The sequence below is a fragment of the Bos javanicus genome, chromosome 8 (genome assembly GCF_032452875.1).
Source record: "Bos javanicus breed banteng chromosome 8, ARS-OSU_banteng_1.0, whole genome shotgun sequence".
In the NCBI taxonomy this organism is placed as follows: Eukaryota; Metazoa; Chordata; class Mammalia; order Artiodactyla; family Bovidae; genus Bos; species Bos javanicus.
In genome coordinates, this window is record NC_083875.1 from 54,782,872 (window position 1) to 54,804,422 (window position 21,551).

General features: G+C 44.8%; 1 protein-coding gene across 1 annotated transcript in view; it reads left to right on the forward strand.

Moving 5' to 3' along the window:
• The first annotated feature begins 6,200 nt into the window (after positions 1-6,200).
• Positions 6,201-21,551, forward strand: part of PSAT1 (phosphoserine aminotransferase 1) — a 28,325-nt gene continuing 12,974 nt past the window's right edge. The window contains exons 1-6 of the mRNA XM_061425590.1: positions 6,201-6,402; positions 10,323-10,383; positions 11,348-11,417; positions 13,930-14,135; positions 15,110-15,282; positions 16,823-16,992. Coding sequence (XP_061281574.1) covers positions 6,343-6,402; positions 10,323-10,383; positions 11,348-11,417; positions 13,930-14,135; positions 15,110-15,282; positions 16,823-16,992 — 740 coding nt within the window. The 5' untranslated portion in view covers positions 6,201-6,342. The remainder of the gene's footprint in view (positions 6,403-10,322; positions 10,384-11,347; positions 11,418-13,929; positions 14,136-15,109; positions 15,283-16,822; positions 16,993-21,551) is intronic.

Consider the following 21,551-nt stretch of genomic DNA (forward strand, 5'->3'; position numbering starts at 1 on the left):
GAAACTTCTCTGTATGATACTATAACAATGGATACATGTTACTGTAGCCTTGTCCAAACCTACAGAATGTACAATACCAAGAGTGAACCCTAATGCAAAATGTGGACTTTTGGTGATAATGATGTGTCAATGGAGGTTCATCCGTTATAACAAATGGACCACTCTGGCGGGGGATGTTGATAATCAGAGAGGCTATGCATGTGTAGGGATGGGAAGTAGTTGGGAAATCTCTGGACCTTCCTCTCAATTTTTCCTTGAACCTCAAACTGTTCTAAATAATAAAATCTATTAAATAAAAACAGAGAGAAAAAAAAGGATGAACTGAGAAGACATTGTACTAAGTGGTATAAGCTGGTCACAAAAGGCAAATTTTATATCTTCCACTTACAAGAGATACGTTTGTTACTGAACCAAATTTGGGTTCATTTGATACCAACCCCAGGGTTCTTGGTCTTCCCAAATGAATAGAAATTGGCTAGAGGCCAGAAAGCTCAACATTCAGAAAACTAAGATCATAGCATCTGGTCCCATCACTTCATGGGAAATAGGTGGGGAAACAGTGGAAACAGTGTCAGACTTTATTTTTTGGGGCTCCAAAATCACTGCCAATGGTGACTGCAGCCATGAAATTAAAAGACACTTACTCCTTGTAAAGAAAGTTAGGACCAACCTAGATAGCATATTCAAAAGCAGAGACATTGCTTTGCCAACAAAAGTCCGTCTAGTCAAGGCTATGGTTTTTCCAGTGGTCATGTATGGATGTGAGAGTTGGACTGTGAAGAAAGCTGAGCGCCAAAGAATTGATGCTTTTGAACTGTGGTGCTGGAGAAGACTCTTGAGAGTCCTTTGGACTGCAAGGAGATCCAACCAGTCCATTCTGAAGGAGATCAGTCCTGGGTGTATTTTGGAAGGACTGATGCTAAAGCTGAAACTCCAATACTTTGGCCACCTCATGTGAAGAGTTGACTTATCGGAAAAGACTCTGATGCTGGGAGGGATTGGGGACAGGAGGAGAAGGGGACGACAGAGGATGAGATGGCTGGATGGCATCACTGACTCGATGGACGTGAGTCTGGGTGAACTCTGGGAGTTGGTGATGGACAGGGAGGCCTGGCGTGCTGCGATTCATGGGGTCGCAGAGTTGGACACGACTGAGTGACTGAACTGAACTGAGAGGCCAGAAAAGAAATTCAGGTAAGGCTTTTTTGGGGCTCCTGCACTGCTTGCTGCAGGAGGGAGCTAAAACAAGTGACAAGTTCCCTTGCACACTCCTGGGGGTGGGGCTCAGGTAGTGGGAAGGAGCTCATTCCTCTTATGGGATGAGGGTGGGAGTGTGTCCAGGGGCTGGGCTAGAGGGACGGGTGGTTTAGGTGGTTTGCCCATCCCTTTGTGGTGTTGAGTGCAAAGGGCATGTATAGTACCCTGCTTTCACTTCCAGCATCCACTTTTTGCTTCTGGCTCTTCAGAAATTGCAGTTGGGCTTTTTGGTTTTTTTTTTTCTTCTTTGTATCTTTTGGTCCAGAACTTGCCTCAACTGCACATACACACAGTTATTTTTAGTCCCATATAGTTTCTTTGTACTTTGTTGCTGGAGGAGAGGTTTGTCCAGGTGCAAGCATTGCAGCACTGCAGCAAAGGGTCCCAGGTCCCAGCTTATCTCACACTCACCTGACAAGCAGCAAAACTGATTTACTGATACCAATCTGTGGTGAAGGAAAGTATAATATTAATTGGAAAGGGTCAAGCAAGGATAATGGGCAGCTAATGCTCAAGCCCTGAACTTCTGGATGGCTTTCAAGGAAGAGGTTTTAAAGACAACATTAGGGGTGAGCGTTAGAGGTGATTGGCTTGATTGACTGACTAAGAGGTGACAGGATGAAGTTTCGAAATCTCAGTCATCTACTTTCTGAGTCCAACCAGTCTGGGGTCTATGTGCTGGTGGTCAGCATGCAGTTAACTTCTACCTGGTGGGGGTTCTAATATCTCCAAAACAATTCAAAGATATGACTCAGGATATTATCTATAGTCCTTGAGGAGGAACTAAAAGTCCTTGACTCTGTTTTATGGACAAACTATTAAGATTTTGTCTTGCCTTCTTTTGTTTTTGCATTTTCTTTGTTTTGCAAAGAGCATTGAACTTTGGAACTCAGGGAAGGTCTAGAGGGCTAAAGCTTTCCTACAGACAAGAGGCAGTGGACTCAGGGACCTGTTTCAGGGAAGGCCCCTTAGGGTCCTGTTCCATTTCACTTACAACAGTCAAATTTAGAGACTGAAAGTTGAATGGTGGTTTACAGGAGCTAGGTGAGGGGGAACAGGGACACTGTTTAATGGGTACAGACAGAGTTTCAGTTTGGGAAGGTGAAAAAGTTCTGGAGATGGATGGTGGTGATGATTTCACAGCCATGTGAAAGTATTAATGCCACTGAATTGTACATTTAAAAATGTTAAAATGGTACATTTTATGTTATGTGTATTTTATCACAATAAAAAAATGAAGCAAAATAGGGTGAGGACATAAACTGAGGTAATAAAGTGAGTAGGATGGATATCTTTTCCTACCAGTTGGGGTCAGAATGGAGAGTGTAATAGGATTGTGACATTTCTTTTTGCTACACAAACTCTGATGAATCCCTCTCCCTGTCCTCCATTTTCTCTGGAAATGATGAGTGAAAAGGAAAAAGATCTTCATCTCCAGTTAGAAAAAGAGTAATAGAAGTAACTTCACTCATTCCAAACAAACAGGTTTCTTTCTTCCTCAGAGTTGCCTTCTCTTCTCTTCCTGCTGCTGCTGCTAAGTCACTTCAGTCGTGTCCGACTCTGTGTGACCCCATAGACGCAGCCCACCAGGCTCCCCCGTCCCTGGGATTCTCCAGGCAAGAACACTGGAGTGGGTTGCCATTTCTTTCTCCAATGCATGAAAGTGAAAAGTGAAAGTGAAGTCAAACACTGATCTGATTGGAAATGGCAGCAAAGCTCCCCATTCATTCATATTAAGGGCTCAATAAAAATATCTATGAAAATTGATATTTACAAAGTATGCATTTCATGAGAATCTACCAAGAGGGGAGCAAAGTGAAAATGAAAAGTGTTAGCAGCTCAGTCGTGTCTGACTCTTTGAGACCCCATTAACTGTAGCCCCGCCATGTTCCTCTGCCCATGGGATTCTCCAGACAAGAATACTGGAGTGGGTTACCATTCTCGTCTCCAGGGGATCTTCCCGGCACAGGGACTGGGTCTCTTGCAATGCAGGAGATTTTTTGCCATCTGAGTCACCAGGAAAGCCCTAGAGGGGAAAGGCCCTCATGAAATACAGGGGTTCCCTGAGCTATCTTTATACATCTGCACTGCAGAATAGGCGAGAATGACAGAATAATATTTTAAGGTTATATTTTCCCCAGTGTCTTCCCTTCTCCAAATAGAAACAAAGATGCTCTTTGTTGAATAAGGGGAAATACATGACAGAATACTATAAATAGTCCCTAGAAGGAGAGCTGGTGATCAGCAGGCTGCATCAGGCTTCTGAGAAGCTAGGTTTGATGCCTCACAATATTGATCTGCATATTACTGTCTGAAATTTGTAAACATTTAAGAGTTAGGAAATGTCACACAAAAATCTGAGTTTTTGGTTTCTCTTTAAGTATGGGAACATAGCTTGAACAATCTTGTTTGTTCACTTGGTGACAACAAGCTGGATCTCTGAGCTGCAGCTGTTGCATTTAGATGGTGTATAAGTTAGGATAACATAGCCCTTCAGATTTCAGTGGCATAACCTAAGAGAAGCTTATTTCTCATGTGTAACAAGCCCAGATCAGGTAGTTCAGAAGCTGGGGCTCCTTCCTTTCTGTCTCCACCATCCCCTAGGACTTTAGAGTCTTCAATTTCAGCCTGCAGAACAGGAAAAAGGAAGTGGAGGAGCATACCATTTATCAACCACCTTGGTCCGAAAGTGGTATCCTCTGTTCCCTTCCATTGGTGGGTCCCAGCCACATGACCTGCCTTGATGCAAAGGGAGCTGGGAAATATGGAGCCTGACAAAGGCTCTACTCTATGAAAGGGGAAGCATACATGTGGGGTGGGTTGGTGCAACTCTGCCATAAATGGGTGTGTGCATTTCAATTTACCACAGTCTCACCACCGTCTTTTTATACCTAAGTGGCCCTGGCTGAAGGTGTTTGTAGACAGAATGTTTGAGGATGAAGCATAGAAAGAGATAGATTATTTCTAGAGTGAAAAAGAGACTTCCTTGGGTTGGGAGAGAGACAGAGACCCAAGAAAGAGACAGAGGTCAGCAGGTCCCTGAGTAAAGGGTCTGTGTGCCTTATCCATGATGTCATCTAGGACACTACAAGCCTCTCAGAGGAATAACTGCATGGCATGTTGTGGTAGACAGGATGGCAGCCACTCTTGTGTGTGTATGCTCAGTCTCTCAGTCTTGTCCGACTCTTTGTGACCCCATGGACTGTAGCCCAAAAGGTTTCTCTGTCCATGGAATTTTCCAGGCAAGAATACTGGAGCATGCTGCCATTTCCTACTCCAGGGGATCTTCTGGACCCAGGGATCGAACCCATGTCTCTTGTGTCTCCTGCATTGGCATGCAGTTTTTACCACTGTACTACTTGGGAAGCCTGGATAGCCACCCTTTCTCCACCCAAACGAGTCATAAAAGTGGTAGACAGCTATTGAAGTAGCATATAGACTTCAACAGCGGCAACAACTCAGCTAGATTTTCTGGGGAAGGAGGACCAAATGGACGAGTGCTTTCCTCTCTACTCCATGCCACGGAACTGTGTAACTCCCTGGGATGAGCTCCCCCACTCCCATAGTAGATTAGCTGCTTGGGGTCTACAACTAAGTCATTACATGCGATAACGGATACGTGACAATTCTTGCACACTTGAGTTTATGGATAGACATTCATACCCTCTATTCAATTTTGCAATTTTCTAAATGAATGTGCAGAGGAAGGCAGTGAACCTTGTTCATTTCAGCTTTTTCTGGAAACTTTGCCCTCCACCACCCAAAGCTAAAGCAGGACCTCCTATTCTAGCTCAATCCCTCCCACATACCACAATAAAGCAAACAAAAGTCCTAACCTTGTCAGTTTACAAACCTTTTCAAACTAGCGTGGTTGACACTGGCTGGTGTGATGGTGGAAAGCCCCAGAACAGGCATTCTGTGTATTCCTGGTGTATCAGTTTTGCTCAAAGATTTGGGAAAATATTTTAATAAGAAACTGGGTTAAATTAAAGAGTAGAAGGAAAAATTCACATTTTAAACAAATGATGAAATTCCAGACTTCGAAGGAACTTTTTTCTTGCAGGAAGGGGGCCTCCCTATTTCAGAGTCCCATGTGGGTCTTCACTGGAGTTCTTCTGAGAAGAACACTTCTGTGGAAAAGTTTCAGCTGTGCTGGCCCTGTGCCTGGCCCTGGCTTGGGCTGACGCTCCCCAGAGGTATCGCTTTCTTGTTAATATCTCCTCACGTTTCTAAACTCACAGTTTGTCAGCGCCTGCGAAACCCGAGAGGTAATGCCAGGTTCCAGCTCGCTCTTTTCACAAGGGGAAACGGAGAATCAGCAACTTAAAAGGACTTGCCTGGGAAGCAGCTAGACTTCCCAGGTCAAAGCTCCTCTCAGCGTCCTTGGCAACACACGTCTCTTAATCCTGCTTTAAGCCTTGGCCCCTGGATGTTTTGCAGAGAACCTCATCTCCCAGCCACCCACCCCCAGCCCATTTCACCCTGCAGTTCCATCCTTGGGGGTTCTGCCTCTCCCCTGTAGTATCTGGCGCCCATGGCGGGGGTGCTTAGGAAAGTTTAGTGAGTTAATGACTGCTGACTCAAACAAATGCATCACAGTCCAGTCTACGGTCTGGTGAAGATGTAGTTGGATGGGGGTGAGGAATGATTTACTCCGCATCTCCCCATGCAGCCCACGGAGTCTGAGGTCAGGGTTGGAGGACTGGAACCGGCCTCAAGGGTGCAGAAGTGCCAACGCATGTTGGCAAGGGCAACCGCTTCTAGCCGCCCACGGTTGTCGGGCGGGCAAGCAGCCGAGCCGACAGGCTGGTGCAATCTCCCGCGTGCCTTGCATTGATCAAAAAGGGTTGAAACAGAAAACGCGAGGTGGAGCAACTGCTCATGAGCCGTGACTGCGAAGCACGACCAATGGGGGATGAGAGTCCCATTGCGCAAACCAATCAGCGCAGGGCCAGCGATAGTGCAGGCCGCTACTGGCGCCTCTCGGAACTCAAAGAGAGCGGAAAGTCTTCGCCAGACGCAAACTTGCGCTGCTCAATCGATAGGTCCTCTCCGGCTGACTCCTGCCGTCCCTGCAGCAGCACCATGGACTCCCTGATGCCGGTGGTCAACTTCGGACCCGGGCCTGCCAAGCTGCCGCGCTCCGTAAGTCCCAGGGAGCGCGCGCTAGGACGGCGCTCCAGGCGGGAGCAGGCGCGTTGGTGGCTGTGCATCCCTGCGTGGAGGGCTCGGATCCCCTCTACCCTCCCCGAGTCCCCTAAATACTCTGCATGAGTGTGCACGCCCAGTTCAGGATATGTCGCGGGTGGGCCTTTGGAAGAATACTTTGGAGAAGGAAACTTGAAGTTTGCTTGCTCAGCTGCCCCTGGCGCCGGCTACTGGTGCGCCGCGTTCTGAGTTCGGCCCGCCGGGGACGTGCTGGCTCGCTGCTCAACACACCTGCAAACTCAGGCGCTGTGCCTTCAACCGGGTCGGACTAGGGGTGCGGCGGGAAAGAAAAAGTCTCAACTGTGCATTCGCCTTGCCCAGCAGTGCTGCGAGCCAGGCAGTGTTGAGTGGATGTGTGAATGGACATGGTGAATGAGTGGTGAATAGAGATCGTGTTAATTGGAGCGAAGTGTAAACTAGAGGCCCGTGCAACACCCCTCAGGAGCAGCGTTGGCTTCAGCTAGCACTTGGAAACGTTGCTTTTCAAAAAATGTAAGTTTGAAAGACTTCAGTACAGCCCAGCCTTTCCCGCTTTGCTTCTCAGAGACTCCACCCGTCCCTAAACCTATTTTTCTCTGCTCTGTTTCATGCATAGATTTCTCCTCCCTGTACTGGCGTGTACCCTAAAGGCATTCTAATATTCAAGCTGTGGTAGGCACTGGGCAGCTAGCCCAGTTCGCTTCATTTTGTTCTGGAGCAAATGAATGACTGAATTCTCCCCCGGGCCATTACTAGACCTTTCAAGTGCAAGTGTAACTCATTCCCTGCCTTCCAGCCCCCAGCCGGGTTCCAGCTCCTTCCCTAACCTTCAATACCCACTCCCCCCACTCCCATTCTCCTCCCCACCCCACCAGCTGTGAAGGAGGCCTAGTCTCTAATGTGCCTTGGACGCGTTGACCAGCTGCCCCTGCTGTTACATTTTGCGTTTTCTAACCGGGTAACTTTGATAATACCTTGTAGCAACATGAGACATAGCCAAGTGCTTTCAATTATCTATTGTTAAACAGAGTGGAAATATCCCTGGGCCAGAGCCTTCTCTGTGTTGTCCTAAGAAGAGAGAATTTTTATAATTGTAGACGGTAAAGAACATTTTGCTTTTCTCAGTGCTCATAGTAGCTGAGAGTACAGGGCTTACTTTTTTCTTAGTTATTGCAGTCTGTGATAGGTGAGATTTCCTGTCACAAATATGCAAAAGTTTCTGCTACCCTCACTGGTTTTCACCCTCCGTGTTTTGGAGTCTTTTGCATATTTGTTTCCTGTGTAATTTGTTCTGCATTTATTACAAAGATAATTGTTATTATTAATACAATTACTTATTATTTATCTTCCTGGAGGATTTATGACTTCATATGTGCTCTCTAACCTGTGAGGGGGCAGCTGTTTCTATTTATGTGTTTTCTTGAGTTAGTTGAATTATAAAGATTAGAGAAGTTTTGCAAACTTTTTTTGGCTGAACCATAATGAAAAATATATTTCACAAAGTGAGCAAGTACCTGCACATAATCAAAACAAAAAGTTTATGAAGTATTTAGCCTGATGACTACAACATACACAATTTTATATTCTATTCTTCTTTGGTCTATTCTAGTTCATTAAAAAAAATATTGGTTGTGATCCACAAAATTATTGCATTCTTCAGTTTGAAAAAAATAAACTTCACTTGATTAGAGGGGTATGCTTTTTGGGTAGAAGTCTTTAAAGCTTTTTATAATGATTTTGGTTATAAACCTTTATAGATGTTCTTTTCAGAGAATACTATAAGAGAATTCTATAAGAGGAAGGGAGTCTGAAAAGAAGTTCAAGGATGACTCTATCACAGATGTTTGTTTATACTAAAGAAAAGGATTCACTATAAGTTTGTTTGATCAGCCAGTGCTAATGTGTCCAACAAAAACGATGACAAATTCTTAAGCCTCCTTTTTTTTTTTGTATAATTCTTTCTTTATTGCTGAAATGTTTTTTCATACAAAGTTGCGATCTAGTTTAGGTTATGTTATATGAGATCTTTAGCCGGTATTTTTTAAGGCAACCTCCTTTGATGGCAAGATGCTTCTACAAAGTGTTTGTCTCACCTATTTTGTATACATTTTTAGAGCTTTTCTTTCTGATATTTTTACTTTATGGCAGTTCACTCATACTCAAAGATAGAGAGGGAATAATATAATGAAATTTATAGACCCAGCCAAGATTTAACAACTAAGGACACTTTGCTAATCTTGTTTCAGCACTCCCTCCCCTATACTCTCTTTCTTCCCTTCTGCTTCTAGGTAAATTTTAAGCTAGTTCCAAATATTATGTCATTTCATTCCTGTAAACGCTGCAGCATGCATCTCTGATAAGGGCTTTCTATTCTTCTTACTGAAATGTGTATGAAATATGTAGACGAAATAAGTACATATATGTGTGCGTGTGTGCATGCTAAGTTGCTTCAGTCCTGTCCAACTCTTTGAGACTCCATGGACTGTAACCTGCCAGGTTCCTCTGTCCATGGAATTCTCCAGGCCAGAATACTGGAGTGGGTTGCCATTTCATTCTCCAGCAAATGTTCCCCAACCCAGGGATTGAACCTGGATCTCCTGCATTGCAGGCAGATTCTTTACCATCTGAGTCACCAGGGAGGCCCGTATTAAAGTGTGTGTGTGTGTGTATACATACATATATAAATGAAATAGGTGTTTTTCTTTTCAGTGTGTAGTAATTTGCCTTTTACTTGCCTTCGGGAAAAATAACAATGAGGCACGTCTCTAGCAAGTGAGCTGTGTATTTGGGGGCAGTGGGTGGAGAATGAGCTTTGCCCTTCCCCCCCTTTCCTGGCACTGAACAATTGGCCATAAGATGGGTCCCACCTATCCAGTTGCTCTTGTGAGGCAGAATGTGCTTATGGGATTGCAGTGATCTTACAAGATGGGTCAAAGGGCTGGATAGGGACATGCAGTTAAGTTCTTTTGTCGACTCAGCTGAGATTCTTCACCTACACACTGGGGATGAGACTATCACCTTCAGCGCTGTTGTTGAGGGGGCGATCAGTACCCCCATGGGTGTATGTGTGTGTGCTAAGTCATTTGAGTTGTGCCTGACTCTGTGCAGCCCTATGGACTGTAGCCTGCCAGGTTCCTCTGTCCATAGGATTCTCCAGGCAAGAATACTGGATTGGGTCTCCTCCTCCAGGGGATCTTCCCGACCCAGGGATTGAACCCATGCTTCTTGCATCTCCTGCCTTGGCAGGCTGGTTCTTTACTACCAGCGCCACCTGGGAAGCATCCCAGCCTTGTCTTAATTCACAGCAAGTGCTTCCTACTTCCTGCCCAACCCACCCATTCCAGTGGACCAAAAAGATGGAAAATTGAGTTATCAGTTTAATTTGGACATAAATTATTTTTTGTTGTCCTCTATACCCAGAAATTTTTGTGCTTTTGCTTTCAGAGAATGGCAAATGCAGTTGTGAGAGTTGCAAATGCAATTGTGAAGGGGACATTTTCTAGGGAATCAGATTTTTCCCAAAGTTATTCTTTAACTGATATTGACAGGTAAAGAATTGTTATTAGAAAACTTCCTACTTGATTTTTATTTTACTTTCAAGTGAGATTTTATCTCTAAATTTGTGCCTTTGGAAAAACTGTATCTTAGAATTGGTCATATTGCATAGTTTCATACTCAACTTGAATGTAAGTTGCATCATCGGGGTTCGGTGGGAACAGGCAGAGAGAGGGGATTGGCTGTGGCAGGGACAGATGCTTCCTCACAGACCCAGCGGGTGGAGCTTCTCCTTGCCCCTCCTCTTTTGCAGTTTGTGTGTCCAGAGAGAGTTGTGCATAGCATACTGAAATCATCTTATTTTCTTTTATTTTTTTTCCTAGGTGTTGCTAGAGATGCAAAAAGAATTATTAGACTACAAAGGAATTGGGATTAGTGTTCTTGGTAAGATTTACTTTTGGATGTTGTGAATGTCCAGGATTTAAAGGGAACTAACTAAAATGCATCATCAAGCCTAAAATTTCTACTGGGTCTTCCCATAGGCATTTGTAGATGTATTTTTAAATTTTAATAACTTCTGTGGCATGTTTGATCAAAGCAATTTTGAAATCAACATAAATGCTGGTGAGGGGTTTATACATCTCAGCTTACAATTTCATAATCGGTTTTTGCTATACATAGGATCTGAGATCAAAAGATCCTATGTATTTGCATAATAGTGCCCAAACATTTATAATATTGTTTCACATTCTTTTTAGTTTTTGCTGTTCTTAGACATGAACTCATTGAATGTATAGAAGTATACAAGCCTTTTTTGGAAGATCTTGCATGTTAATAATTCCATTGTTTCTCTCCCCTCTGTTATTAGGAAAGATGACTTTTGAGTTCTAAAATGTACCTTTTAAAACCTTTAATTTTCTTTTTCTTTTTTGGTAGTTCCAGAGGCTACAGAGTATTAAAGAGATCGTAGGGTTAACTTTGTGTGCTATTGCTATTGAATTTTGTTCCTTAATTTGAATTAAGTGACATGTGCTTAAATTTCTGTGAAGGGACAGCACAGTATGGCATTTTGTGCTGTTGTCTTAAAGGGCAGCCTTTGCAAACAATTCTTGTTTGTGAGAAAGTGATGAGAAATCAGAGATTGAAGAATAAATTAGCAAATGGCTCAGTCAGTGACTATCGCCACTTGAAAAAAAATCATTCTGCTGTGACAATAAAGTTAAAATGTTTGCCGTTTGAAAATCAGTTTGGATTTTCTCTTAAAATGTGTGGTCCATCATTTGTGTGCAATATAACTGACATTTCACTTTATTATTTTACTTGCAAATTTTGTAGTTACATCTTCAATAGCTTTTGTTCCTTTGGTTTTGAACTGGAATATTTTTCTTGTTTATTTTTCCTTCCACAGAAATGAGCCACAGGTCATCAGATTTCTCTAAGATTATCAATAAGACAGAGACCCTTGTACGGGAATTGTTGTAAGTATAAAATTTTAAAGACAAAGTTGTGTTATTCTTGTTTGGTAATCCATATACGTAGGTGTATGTTGCATTACTACATTCTGCTATGTGTTCAGAATATTTCATTCTTAAAAGTCATCTTTTTAAGATTCTTTTAAAAGATCTTTTTAAAGATTCTCCCAGATTCACTAGATCAGTACATAATGCTTTTAATGTGATCCTCATCCTGCATTTGTGTGTTTATTTTTATTTTATGTGGTTTTTCCAAAGATTTGAAATCATTATATCTGGGATTTTTCAGCACTGTGGAAGTTAAATTGGATTAGAAGGGATTTAAATGACAAGTGGTCAGCATAATTAATTGTAATTTAGTTCACTGGCTTTTAAATTATGGGCCTCATACAATCTGTCAGAATCACCTCTTGGGAGAGATATAAAAAAAATTCAAGTGCTGGGCCCCACCCAGACTTGTCGAATCACAGCCTCTTTAGAAACTTCATTCTTAACAGACTCTTTGGGCAATTTTAAGGGTTATGAACTCTGGGAACTGCTCCTCAAATGAACTCTCTTAGTTATCTGCACTGCTTTTCTTACCTAGAGGAAACTATATTCTTAAATAGATTGCTGCTTTAAGCTACAGTTTTATGCATTACATACTCACATAGACATACAAATATGGTCACCTTAGAAACACAATACTTATTTGTTTTCTGCTCATAACACTGGTGCATGTTCATGGTGGGAAGCTTAGGGAAAAAAACTCACAAATTTAACTGGAATTGTCCATAACCCTACCAGTCAAGAATAATCATTGTTAAAGTTTTAGGGTTCATCCTTGCATTATTTCATTAACAAAATTGGGTTTGTACTAATTGTGTAATAACTTGCTCTTTAAATTGCCTTAATAAAATGCCTGAGATGGGGCTGACTTAGTGACATTTTCTGAGGAGCGTTAGAAGCCACCACAATGTGCAGGTCAGAGGCGCTCATCATCTGTTTGGCAGCACGCGGGGCTGCCTGCTGGGTCCCCAGTATGTTCGTGGAGCGATCTTGTCCTTCATGAATGCTTGGAATGTGGCCCGAGAGGCGTGCCATTTGACCCGCAGGGCTGTGAGCCTCCCCAGCCTGGACTTCTGGCTCAGGGTATGGGCCGGTCCCTTTGGAGCCCTGTACCCAGACCTCTGGTGTCCTTCCATCCAGTTCTTGGCCTTGTTAACTGCATCTGAATAACATAAACCTGGAATCCTGCTTTGGGCTGCTGTCCTCCCAGCTGCCAAGAACCTGATAGTTAGCGCCTCCCAAGGCCTGTCTGCTCTGCTATTTTCTGGAGCCCTGGAGATAGGCAGCCATGGCTCAGAACCAGATACATGCACACCATACCACCTGCTGGTGAGCCCAAGACCCTCTCACATTGCCCAGCTCTTTGCTGCTTTCCTTAAGCCTCTTTTCTGGAGCTCTGTCGCCTGGCTGTTTGCCTTCTGCATAATCTGTTCCTAAGCTCTGACATTGCTCAAAAGCTCGGGTCCAGTTTCCATGGCCTGTGGCTATCCCAATCATCATCTTAATTTTCCATGCTGAAATCAAATCATTTCACTCTTAATCTCAATATATATGGAGTAGGTGAAACATGCTTAGGTCTAAAGGGTTATGGAAGATCCTTCTCCACTGTTCACCTGATTCGTAGCATGGACCAGCACATATATACTTTTAGGACTTTTGGTTGCAAGTGAGAAACCCAACTCTTGGCTTAAGTAAATAAATAAATGTATTACTTCATAGGACAGAAAAGTGCAGGAGCTCACATGATGTAAAGGTCTTTTCCTCTGTCTCCTGGATCTGCTTTTTTATGTGTTTGCTTTATCAGATGGCCACCAGTGGTTGCAGATTTAGCTCCTATAAGTTCTTTCCCTCAATAGAAACAGCTTCTCTTTTCTAGAAGTTTGGATCCAAGATTTCAGAACCAAACCCCACTGACCGGTGTGGGTCATGTGCTCATCCCCTGGAGCTGGGATTGGGCACCCTTGAACCAGCTGGACTGAGAGTGGTATCCAATGCTTCCCTAAAGGAACAGCAGGGTGTTGCTAAGATTCTGTCAAAACAGTAACCATAGGCTTTCAACATGAAAAGTGAGTGAAGGTGTTAGTCACTCAGTCATGTCTGACTCTTTGCGACCCCATGCACTGTACCCTGCCAGGCTCCCCTTCCATGAAGTTCTCCAGGCAAGAATACTCGAGTGGGTAGCCATTCCCTTGTCCAGAGGATCTTCCCAACCCAGGGATCAAACCCAGGTCTCCTGCGTTGCGGGCAGATTCTTTACCATCTGAGCCACCAGGGAAGCCCAGACTTTCACTGTGGGGCCCAGTAAATATCTGTGCAAGAAATTGAGTAGATAAATGACTGATTTGGGGAAGGCAGAGGTGGGGCTTTACCATTGTGCTTATGGTGTGTCCACCCCAGGGTGAAGTGCTGGAAGAGCATCACTCACTCTCAATCTTTGACCCTGTTTACTGTCACCTCTGCTTCTGCCCAGAGCCATTCCAGACAACTACAAAGTGATTTTTGTACAAGGAGGTGGGTGTGGTCAGTTCAGTGCTGTCCCCTTAAACCTGATTGGCCTGAAAGCAGGAAGATGTGCTGACTATGTGGTGACAGGATCCTGGTCAGCTAAGGCTGCAGAAGAAGCCAAGAAGTTCGGAACTGTGAATATTGTCCACCCCAAACTTGGGAGTTACACGAGTAAGTGCTGGTAGCTGAGCTGGTCTGTGAAATGCTGGCCAGTGGGTGATCCCTCCTTAGCTAGCAGGTTACCCCTGCCCTGGGCAATTCTTTCTTCCCCTGTTTGATACCATTTAGATTGGCTGCCTGTTCCTGTTAAGATTACTAACTGGCTGCTGCAGAAAGAGTGATCCTAGGCTGTTGTGTGCGTGCCTGCTCAGTGGCTTCAGTTGTGTCCGACTCTTTGCAACCCCATGGACTATAGCCCACCAGGCTCTCTGTCTATTGGATTCTCCTGGCAGGAATACTGGCATGGGTTGCCATTTGCCTCTCCACCTGGGCTGCTAACTTAGTTGCAAAACCCAGGGGCTGGGTTGGCTTTAGGTATGGCTTAATCAAGGGCCCCCCTACAGTGAGGGGACTTCTCCTGGTCCTGGCGTCTCCCTCTGTCTCCTTCACAGTCAGGAAGGCTGCCCCCGCATTTTTAGAAGATGGCTGCAGCTGTTCATTGCCTTATATTCTCCCAAGTTTCAATGCCTCTGCTCAAACATTCCCAGTAACAGTCTCATGTCTCCTGTGTCCCATTCCAAATCAGTCAAGTGGCCTTGCCTGAACTGCATTCTCCCTTCAGGGCTGTGGGTAGAATTGGTTCTATTGGAATCACATGAGCTGAGAGTGAGGGAGACTGGCACCCAAAGGACACTGTCCGTGGACCTAGGATGTTGGAAGCTGGGTGACAAGGAAAAACCCAAATACCTACCACACCATTCTCAAAGATTATTTGCCCCCAGTAGAAGTCAAAGGAATGAGATGGAGCATCCTTTTAGGACACTGGTGGTGATTGTAATACTAGATGAATAGGATGCCTTTTACTTGTGAATGCTCTGGGATCAGTCTTCCCCTGCTAGGCGAGGGGTGTCGTACCTGGTGGACTCCCGTCTCCCTAAGGGAAGAGGGGAGGAAACGTGGAGTCCCAAACTTGTCTCCTGTGATAGAAATTCCAGATCCGAGCACCTGGACCCTCAACCCGGATGCCTCCTATGTGTATTACTGCGCCAATGAGACTGTGCACGGAGTGGAGTTTGACTTTATCCCTGATGTCAAGGGAGCAGTGCTGGTCTGCGACATGTCCTCAAACTTCCTGTCCAGGCCAGTGGATGTTTCCAAGGTAAAGCCTGAAAGAGGCCTGGGTCAGGGGGAACCCAGTTTGGTTTTTCTAAGGACATTTTAACATACACTAGGACGGAGAAAGGCCGACCTTGGTTGTCAGAATATTTACATCCGGACATTCACAGCCCTTTGTTGACAGTTGCCTCACAGGGTCCTACTTGATTCCTTGGGGAATTCACCTGCCTTTGAGGGTGGCTTTTAGAAATTTTTTTCATTGACACCTTGGGAATTTCTTGCTGTTGTCAAGGGAAGATATGCATTATCCAAACTTGGGGGGCTATGAAGGAGCCCTGCCTTACCTCGTTAGCCACCCCAGCATCAAGAGCATCCATAGGACATGAGATTCCCAGGTGGATCTCCAGGGTGGGCAGTGGGAGAGGCACCCACCATTGCACAACATGGGGAGCACGGGTTAGGAGGGTGATATCTGTAAGGAAGTTAAAACAAACTAAGTGGTAGTGTGCCTTTAAAAAAAAAATTCTGGTAAAATATACTTATTATAAAATTGACAGTTTTAACGATTTATAAGCATACCGTTCAGTGTCATTAAGTACATATACATGATTGTACAATCCTCATCACCATCCGTCTCCAGGACTTTTTCTTCCCACTGAAACTCTGTCCCCATTAAACAGTAACCCCAGTCCTTCCTCCCCCTAGTCACTGGCAACCACTATTCTCTATATAATTTTTTTAGTCTCTGTGAATTTGACTGGTCTAGATAACCTCACATCAGTGGAGTCATGCGATATTTGTCCTTTCATGTCTAGCTTGTTTTCACTGAGCATAATGTTCTCAGGGTTCACCCTGTGGTAGCATGTCAGAACTCCATTTCTTTTTAGGCCAAGTAATATTCTGTTGTGTGAATATATACATATTGTTTATAGCCTACTTTTTATTTTCACTTACCATACACTGGCAATTCTAAACAATGCCAATTGTAAAAATACCTCTTCCTGTTGGGCCAGGCTATCCCCCTCCTCCCATGTGGGATGCTACTGAATTTTCCTAAAGGTTTCATGGGGAGACATGGAAGAAGGTTCTATATCTTACATGGAAATTGTCCCAAAGTACATTAAAACATCTCTTTTTCTGAATTTTTTTCTCCCTTGGGCAGCTTGTTTCATTTCTCAGTGTCTTCTGATTGTCCCTTTATACAAATATAAATAGATTAAAAAATTGGTTTCTTTAGGTCACCAAGGACAGCAGCCTTATTTTAAAGATGGGTTTGGAGGTAGAAAAGAGATGTAATAGAGTGAATAGGAATAGATACAAGGTCTTCACAGTGGTGGGCTTGGGCTGGCCTCTTCCTGGGGAGAAGGACCAGGCAGATTCATAATCTGCAGGCTCTAAACTCACAAGTATTGATTTGCTGTCCAGATAGAGATTCCTTTAGAAAAGGGAATTTGCTCTGAACAGGATTAAAATTGAGTTACTTCCTCATAAAAACTGTGTTTTAGAAAGAGATTGGGGAATTTGACATACATTTATGAAAGATGACCAAGTACGTTTAAAATAGCACGTTTTCTCTTTGGCAGTTTGGTGTGATTTTTGCTGGTGCCCAGAAGAATGTTGGCTCTGCAGGGGTCACGGTGGTGATCGTCCGAGATGACCTGCTGGGGTTTGCCCTCAAAGAGTGCCCCTCGGTCCTGGATTACAAAGTGCAGGCTGGAAATAACTCCCTGTACAACACACCTCCCTGTTTCAGGTAACTCCAGGGTGTGGCCTGGGGACCAGGGAAGGAGGGGGTCTCAGCATTTCCCATCAATACTAGGTGACTTTCTGAAGCTGGACATGATTCTGTGAATTGGTAACCTAATCGCCCAGATGGCCTTCAGGACTCTCTGCCCTGCTCACCTCTTCCTCATCCTCCTCTGTGCACTGTCTGATCAGCTTTCCTTGCCTTTCTTTTTTGGGGTGTTTCTGTCTGGTCTTGGTAGCCTTGGTGGTTCACCGTTAGCCCAAAAGCTTTCTGCACATGAAGTGTCATGCCTGCATCTCAAACGAGCAGTGCAACTTTAGAGAAGAACTTTCAAAGGCTGGGCTACCTGCCTTTTTCATTCCCTAGCTGGGCCTGCTTGAAGCCCACTGCTTGGCATTGGACACACTGGCTGGAACAAACACTTCTCTGTTTTTCACCTAGTCTGCAGGGGTCCTGTTAGCCTGGCTTCCTGTTAATCCTAGTCAGAGTCTGCATTATAGCACTTTTGGGGAAAGTAAGCCTATTCCACCTTATGGTCTTTTAACTCTCAGACTCAGGCAGTTGGTGAAAATCTTTGTGACACCTAAAATTTAGCCTGATAAGTTTTATTACTAGCAATCTGTGTGAGTTTAGGCAAGTTGCTTAATCTATCTGTGTATCTGGTGTCTCCAGAAGTAATTAGTTGCTGATAAAGATTGGATGGTTAAAATATGCGTCTAAAATGTGCTTGGGGGCTTCCCTTGTAGCTGTCAGTCAAGTATCTGCCTGCAATGCAGAAGACCTGGGTTCAATCCCTGGGTCGGGAAGATCCCCTGGAGAAGGACATGGCAACCCATTCCAGCATTCTTGCCTGGAGAATCCCATGGACAGGGGAGCCTGTAGTGTCTAAACCTCTACCACCAAACTGTGCTTAGTGAATGCCTGGCTCTCAGTGGCTTATAAGTGTTAGTGCTGTATTATTATTTACCAGCAGGGATAAGAGCCAGAGTTTATAGATTATCTTATCTTTCCAGGGCATCTGTGATGTAAATAGTGATGCGTATGACCCACTTAATCTCCCAAGCACCCTAGGAGATAGGTACTCTAATTGTTATTCCCGTTTTGCAAGTGAAGAAGCCAAAGCCATACTTCTAGGAAGTGGCATGGATTTGAACCCAGGTGGTCTGACTTGAAAGCCTGGATAAGTACAGCCGGTGCCTTCATGCTCTTCAACAGCAAAATGACCAGTGTGGGTTTGTGTTGGAAGGGTCCCATCTCTGGAGAATAGATGGCTGTTGGAGTCCTACTCTTTGAAGTTTTTCAGTGATGGTGGATGCTCTCATAACAGAGCATATGAAGAGGGGCTTGGGCCAGTACAGGCCTCAGCTACATGGGGGCTGGGGCTTTGTTAGCGGTCTCCCTCCGAGGCACTGCCTGTGGGAAAGACACTTCTTCCATATAATTTACCACAGGAAGAAAAGACCTTTTTCCACAGCTGGAATGCTGATGGAAATTGTTGCTGGTTTTCTGCGTAGCTCACGTAGGCTGCAGCAGCTCTTCTCTCTGTGTCCCCTGCTTCCCTCAGGCAACAGAGGTGTCTGGTATTTTCTCCTGGTCACCTGTCAATCCCACTCTGTCTCACTCCGGTTGAAAGTGCTTCTGGAGTGCCTGGTGGGGATTGCGGGGCAGGGCTGAACCTGTCTTGCCCACTTGTCTTGTCTCTGGGGTTTCTGGTAGTGGACAAACCAGTAACCACTGGCCAGCTGGGAAAGGAGCCCTACTGTGCTGAGCAGTGCTGGACAGCTGGGTCCCCTGGGGAAGGGGCTCTGGAGCCAGGCCACACCATGGCAGGAGGTGCTGGGAGGCGTTCAGTCCTTACCTATTAGAACAAACAGCCAGGGTCTGGTCTTGGGCGTGTGAGTCTTTCAGGCAGAGGCAGAGACCACTGAGGCTCTGGGAGCAAGAAAGTGTGCGGGGCCGGGAAAGCCCTGGCCCTGGATGTGCCCTGAAGGCCAGCAGTTCTGATCAGAGCATAGACTGGGGGAGCAGGATGAGCTGTCTTACCCTCTGGCACCTTCTCTATGTGAGTGAGTGACCTTGAAATCAATTTTTTTTTTAATGTAATGCATATGTTAAAATGCAGCCTGTTAATATTAAAAGTCAGCAGAAATAGTGAGTTAGCAGGTGAGTCTGTCTAATGGGAAATAAAAATGTCTGGAGTCAGACCTGGGGGAGGCACTGAGAGAAAGTCCTTCTTGAATGACTCACAGAGGGTCATTCCCCTGCCAGCGCCTGTGCAGGCCTCCGCCCCGGGCCTTGACCAGTCAGGCGTGCAGGGTCAACCTGGTTACCTGGGGGCAGGGGCACAGGGTGGGGGAGGCAGACACTCCCTGCCTGGAGCCTTTCTGCCTAAGGAGGGAGCTGAGCCAGACACACAGGAACAAGGGGAGAAAAAGAGCAAGGTTTCTTTTCCAGACAGATCAGGAAAGTGAAAACTGAGACCATCTCAGGGCAGGACTGACAATAAGATTTGATCAGAATTGCATATAGCTGATTCACTTTGTTGTACAACAGAAACTAACACAACACTGTAAAGCAGTTACATGCCAATTCAAAAAAGAGAGAATCATATAAATGTGGAGGTCAAAAGAGATTGGGTTAAATTCTGACCCAGGACACCCCTTGGAGTCTTGGATTCTTTTACTCTAAAAGAAGAGAAAAGGAAAAACAGTAAACATCTGTGTGACTGAGCAGTTACTTACAGTCTATGACTTGAAAAACTAATATTTCATTTGGTGTATTTTTAAGATTAGAAAATTGTAGTTCTCCCAGTGAGAATAAGCATTGAATGGAGAGAGGAGGATTTGTGCATGACACCCTCCCCAGGCCTGGCTGTGAGCTGATAAGGCACCCAGAACAGTTCAGAACTTTGTATCACGTGGAAGTCCTTGAAAATGTCCCAAGTTAAAAAAGAAGCTCTTTTTTTTTCTAATAAAATTAGAGCCAAGTGACCAGAGGCCCTGGGCAGTTTGTTTGAACTGAACTGGACGACTGGCCTTCACATAATTGCCTGTAACCCTGAGCAGTGAATTGGGGTGGAATAAAGGACCATGTGGACATTCTGTTTAACACTAAGCCCAGTTTATGGACAAACAAACAGATTCCTAAACTTCCCTTCTAACCCTGTAAGGCAGATTTACTTCCCATGACTAACGGGACCTGTAAGTATAAATTCGTTTTATCTATCGTATGAAGTAGCTAATGAGAAACAAAATATTCCCCACTAACCCAGGCCATCCTTCTTATCAGAATGGGAATGTGGGCCTGCCCAGGAGGCTTAGTCCTTCAGAACAGCCAGGGAGAGTTTCCAGGGCTTTCTGGGGTGCTTTTCTAATCCCTAGTGCCCAAAAAGCATTTTGTATTGCTTAGAAAAGTTAACACAAGATCTTGGCAAAGACTTCTGAGGTGAAACTACTGCTAACTGCTTGCTGTGCAGGGCAGATGCAAATAGAGCCATATATTTAATTATGCAAATGAAATGTTACCATACAGGCTGCTTTGTGAATTCTTTTTCCACCCAGCAATGTACTGTGAACACGGCTGTGTCAGGACAAATGCTTGCCTTTTTTCCTCTTTGAATTGTGGTGTGATATTCCAGAGAATGGATCTGCTGTGATTTATATAGTCATTTAACGCACAGGCTTAGACAGTACACTTAACACTGTGTGAAAAGAAAGTAAAAATGTTAGTCACTCGGTGGTGTCCAACTCTGCAACCCCATGGACTGACTATAGCTCTCCAGGCTCCTCTGTCCATGGATTTTTTCCAGGCAAGAATATTGGAGTGGGTTGCCATTCCCTTCTCCAGGGGATCTTCCCAACCCAGAGATCAAACCTGGGTTTCCTGCGTTGCAGTTGGATTCTTTACCATCTGAGCCACCAGGGAAGCCCCAAGCTGGTGGCATTTTAGAAGTGAAGACAATATAACAGTTAAAAGTGATACCCTGGTTAGTGGGGAGAATGGAGACCAAGTTGCAAGGCTGCATAAGCATCTTAGGACCCCTGTGTTTTGAAGATTTCGGATGGTATGGGAGTGGAAGCGTGTGTTAGCTATGCATTAGAAGTTCCGGCTGAGTCATGAGGCCAGACATCCTTCCACTTCTGGGGCATCTGGTCTCCAGGAGAACTCGCTTCCTTCCAAGCCATCTGCCTTACACTGAGGCTTTGTAGACGGAAGCTAAGGGCGCCAGTTCTGGGCAGCTTGTAAAACGGGAGGGTTCTCTGCTGACTGTGCTGCTCAGATCTGATTAGGATTAGCCAGGAGCATGGGCAGTGAGTCTGGATATGGGGCTGAGTCACACACCAAGAGGGAAGTGTGTGGGTGCTGAGGTCTGGCTGGGACCATGAACCTGGTCTGAGCCTTTGCTGCAGCCATGATTTGATGACTGAAATAGCAGCTTGGGAACCCTGGGAAAACAGCTGCTGTGAGAAGGGAAGCCCAGTCACCAAAATGTACTGTTGAACAGGCAGGATTCACACGTGACTCTGCTGGGATCATGTGGCAGGGTGGGTTTATGTCGTTCCTGG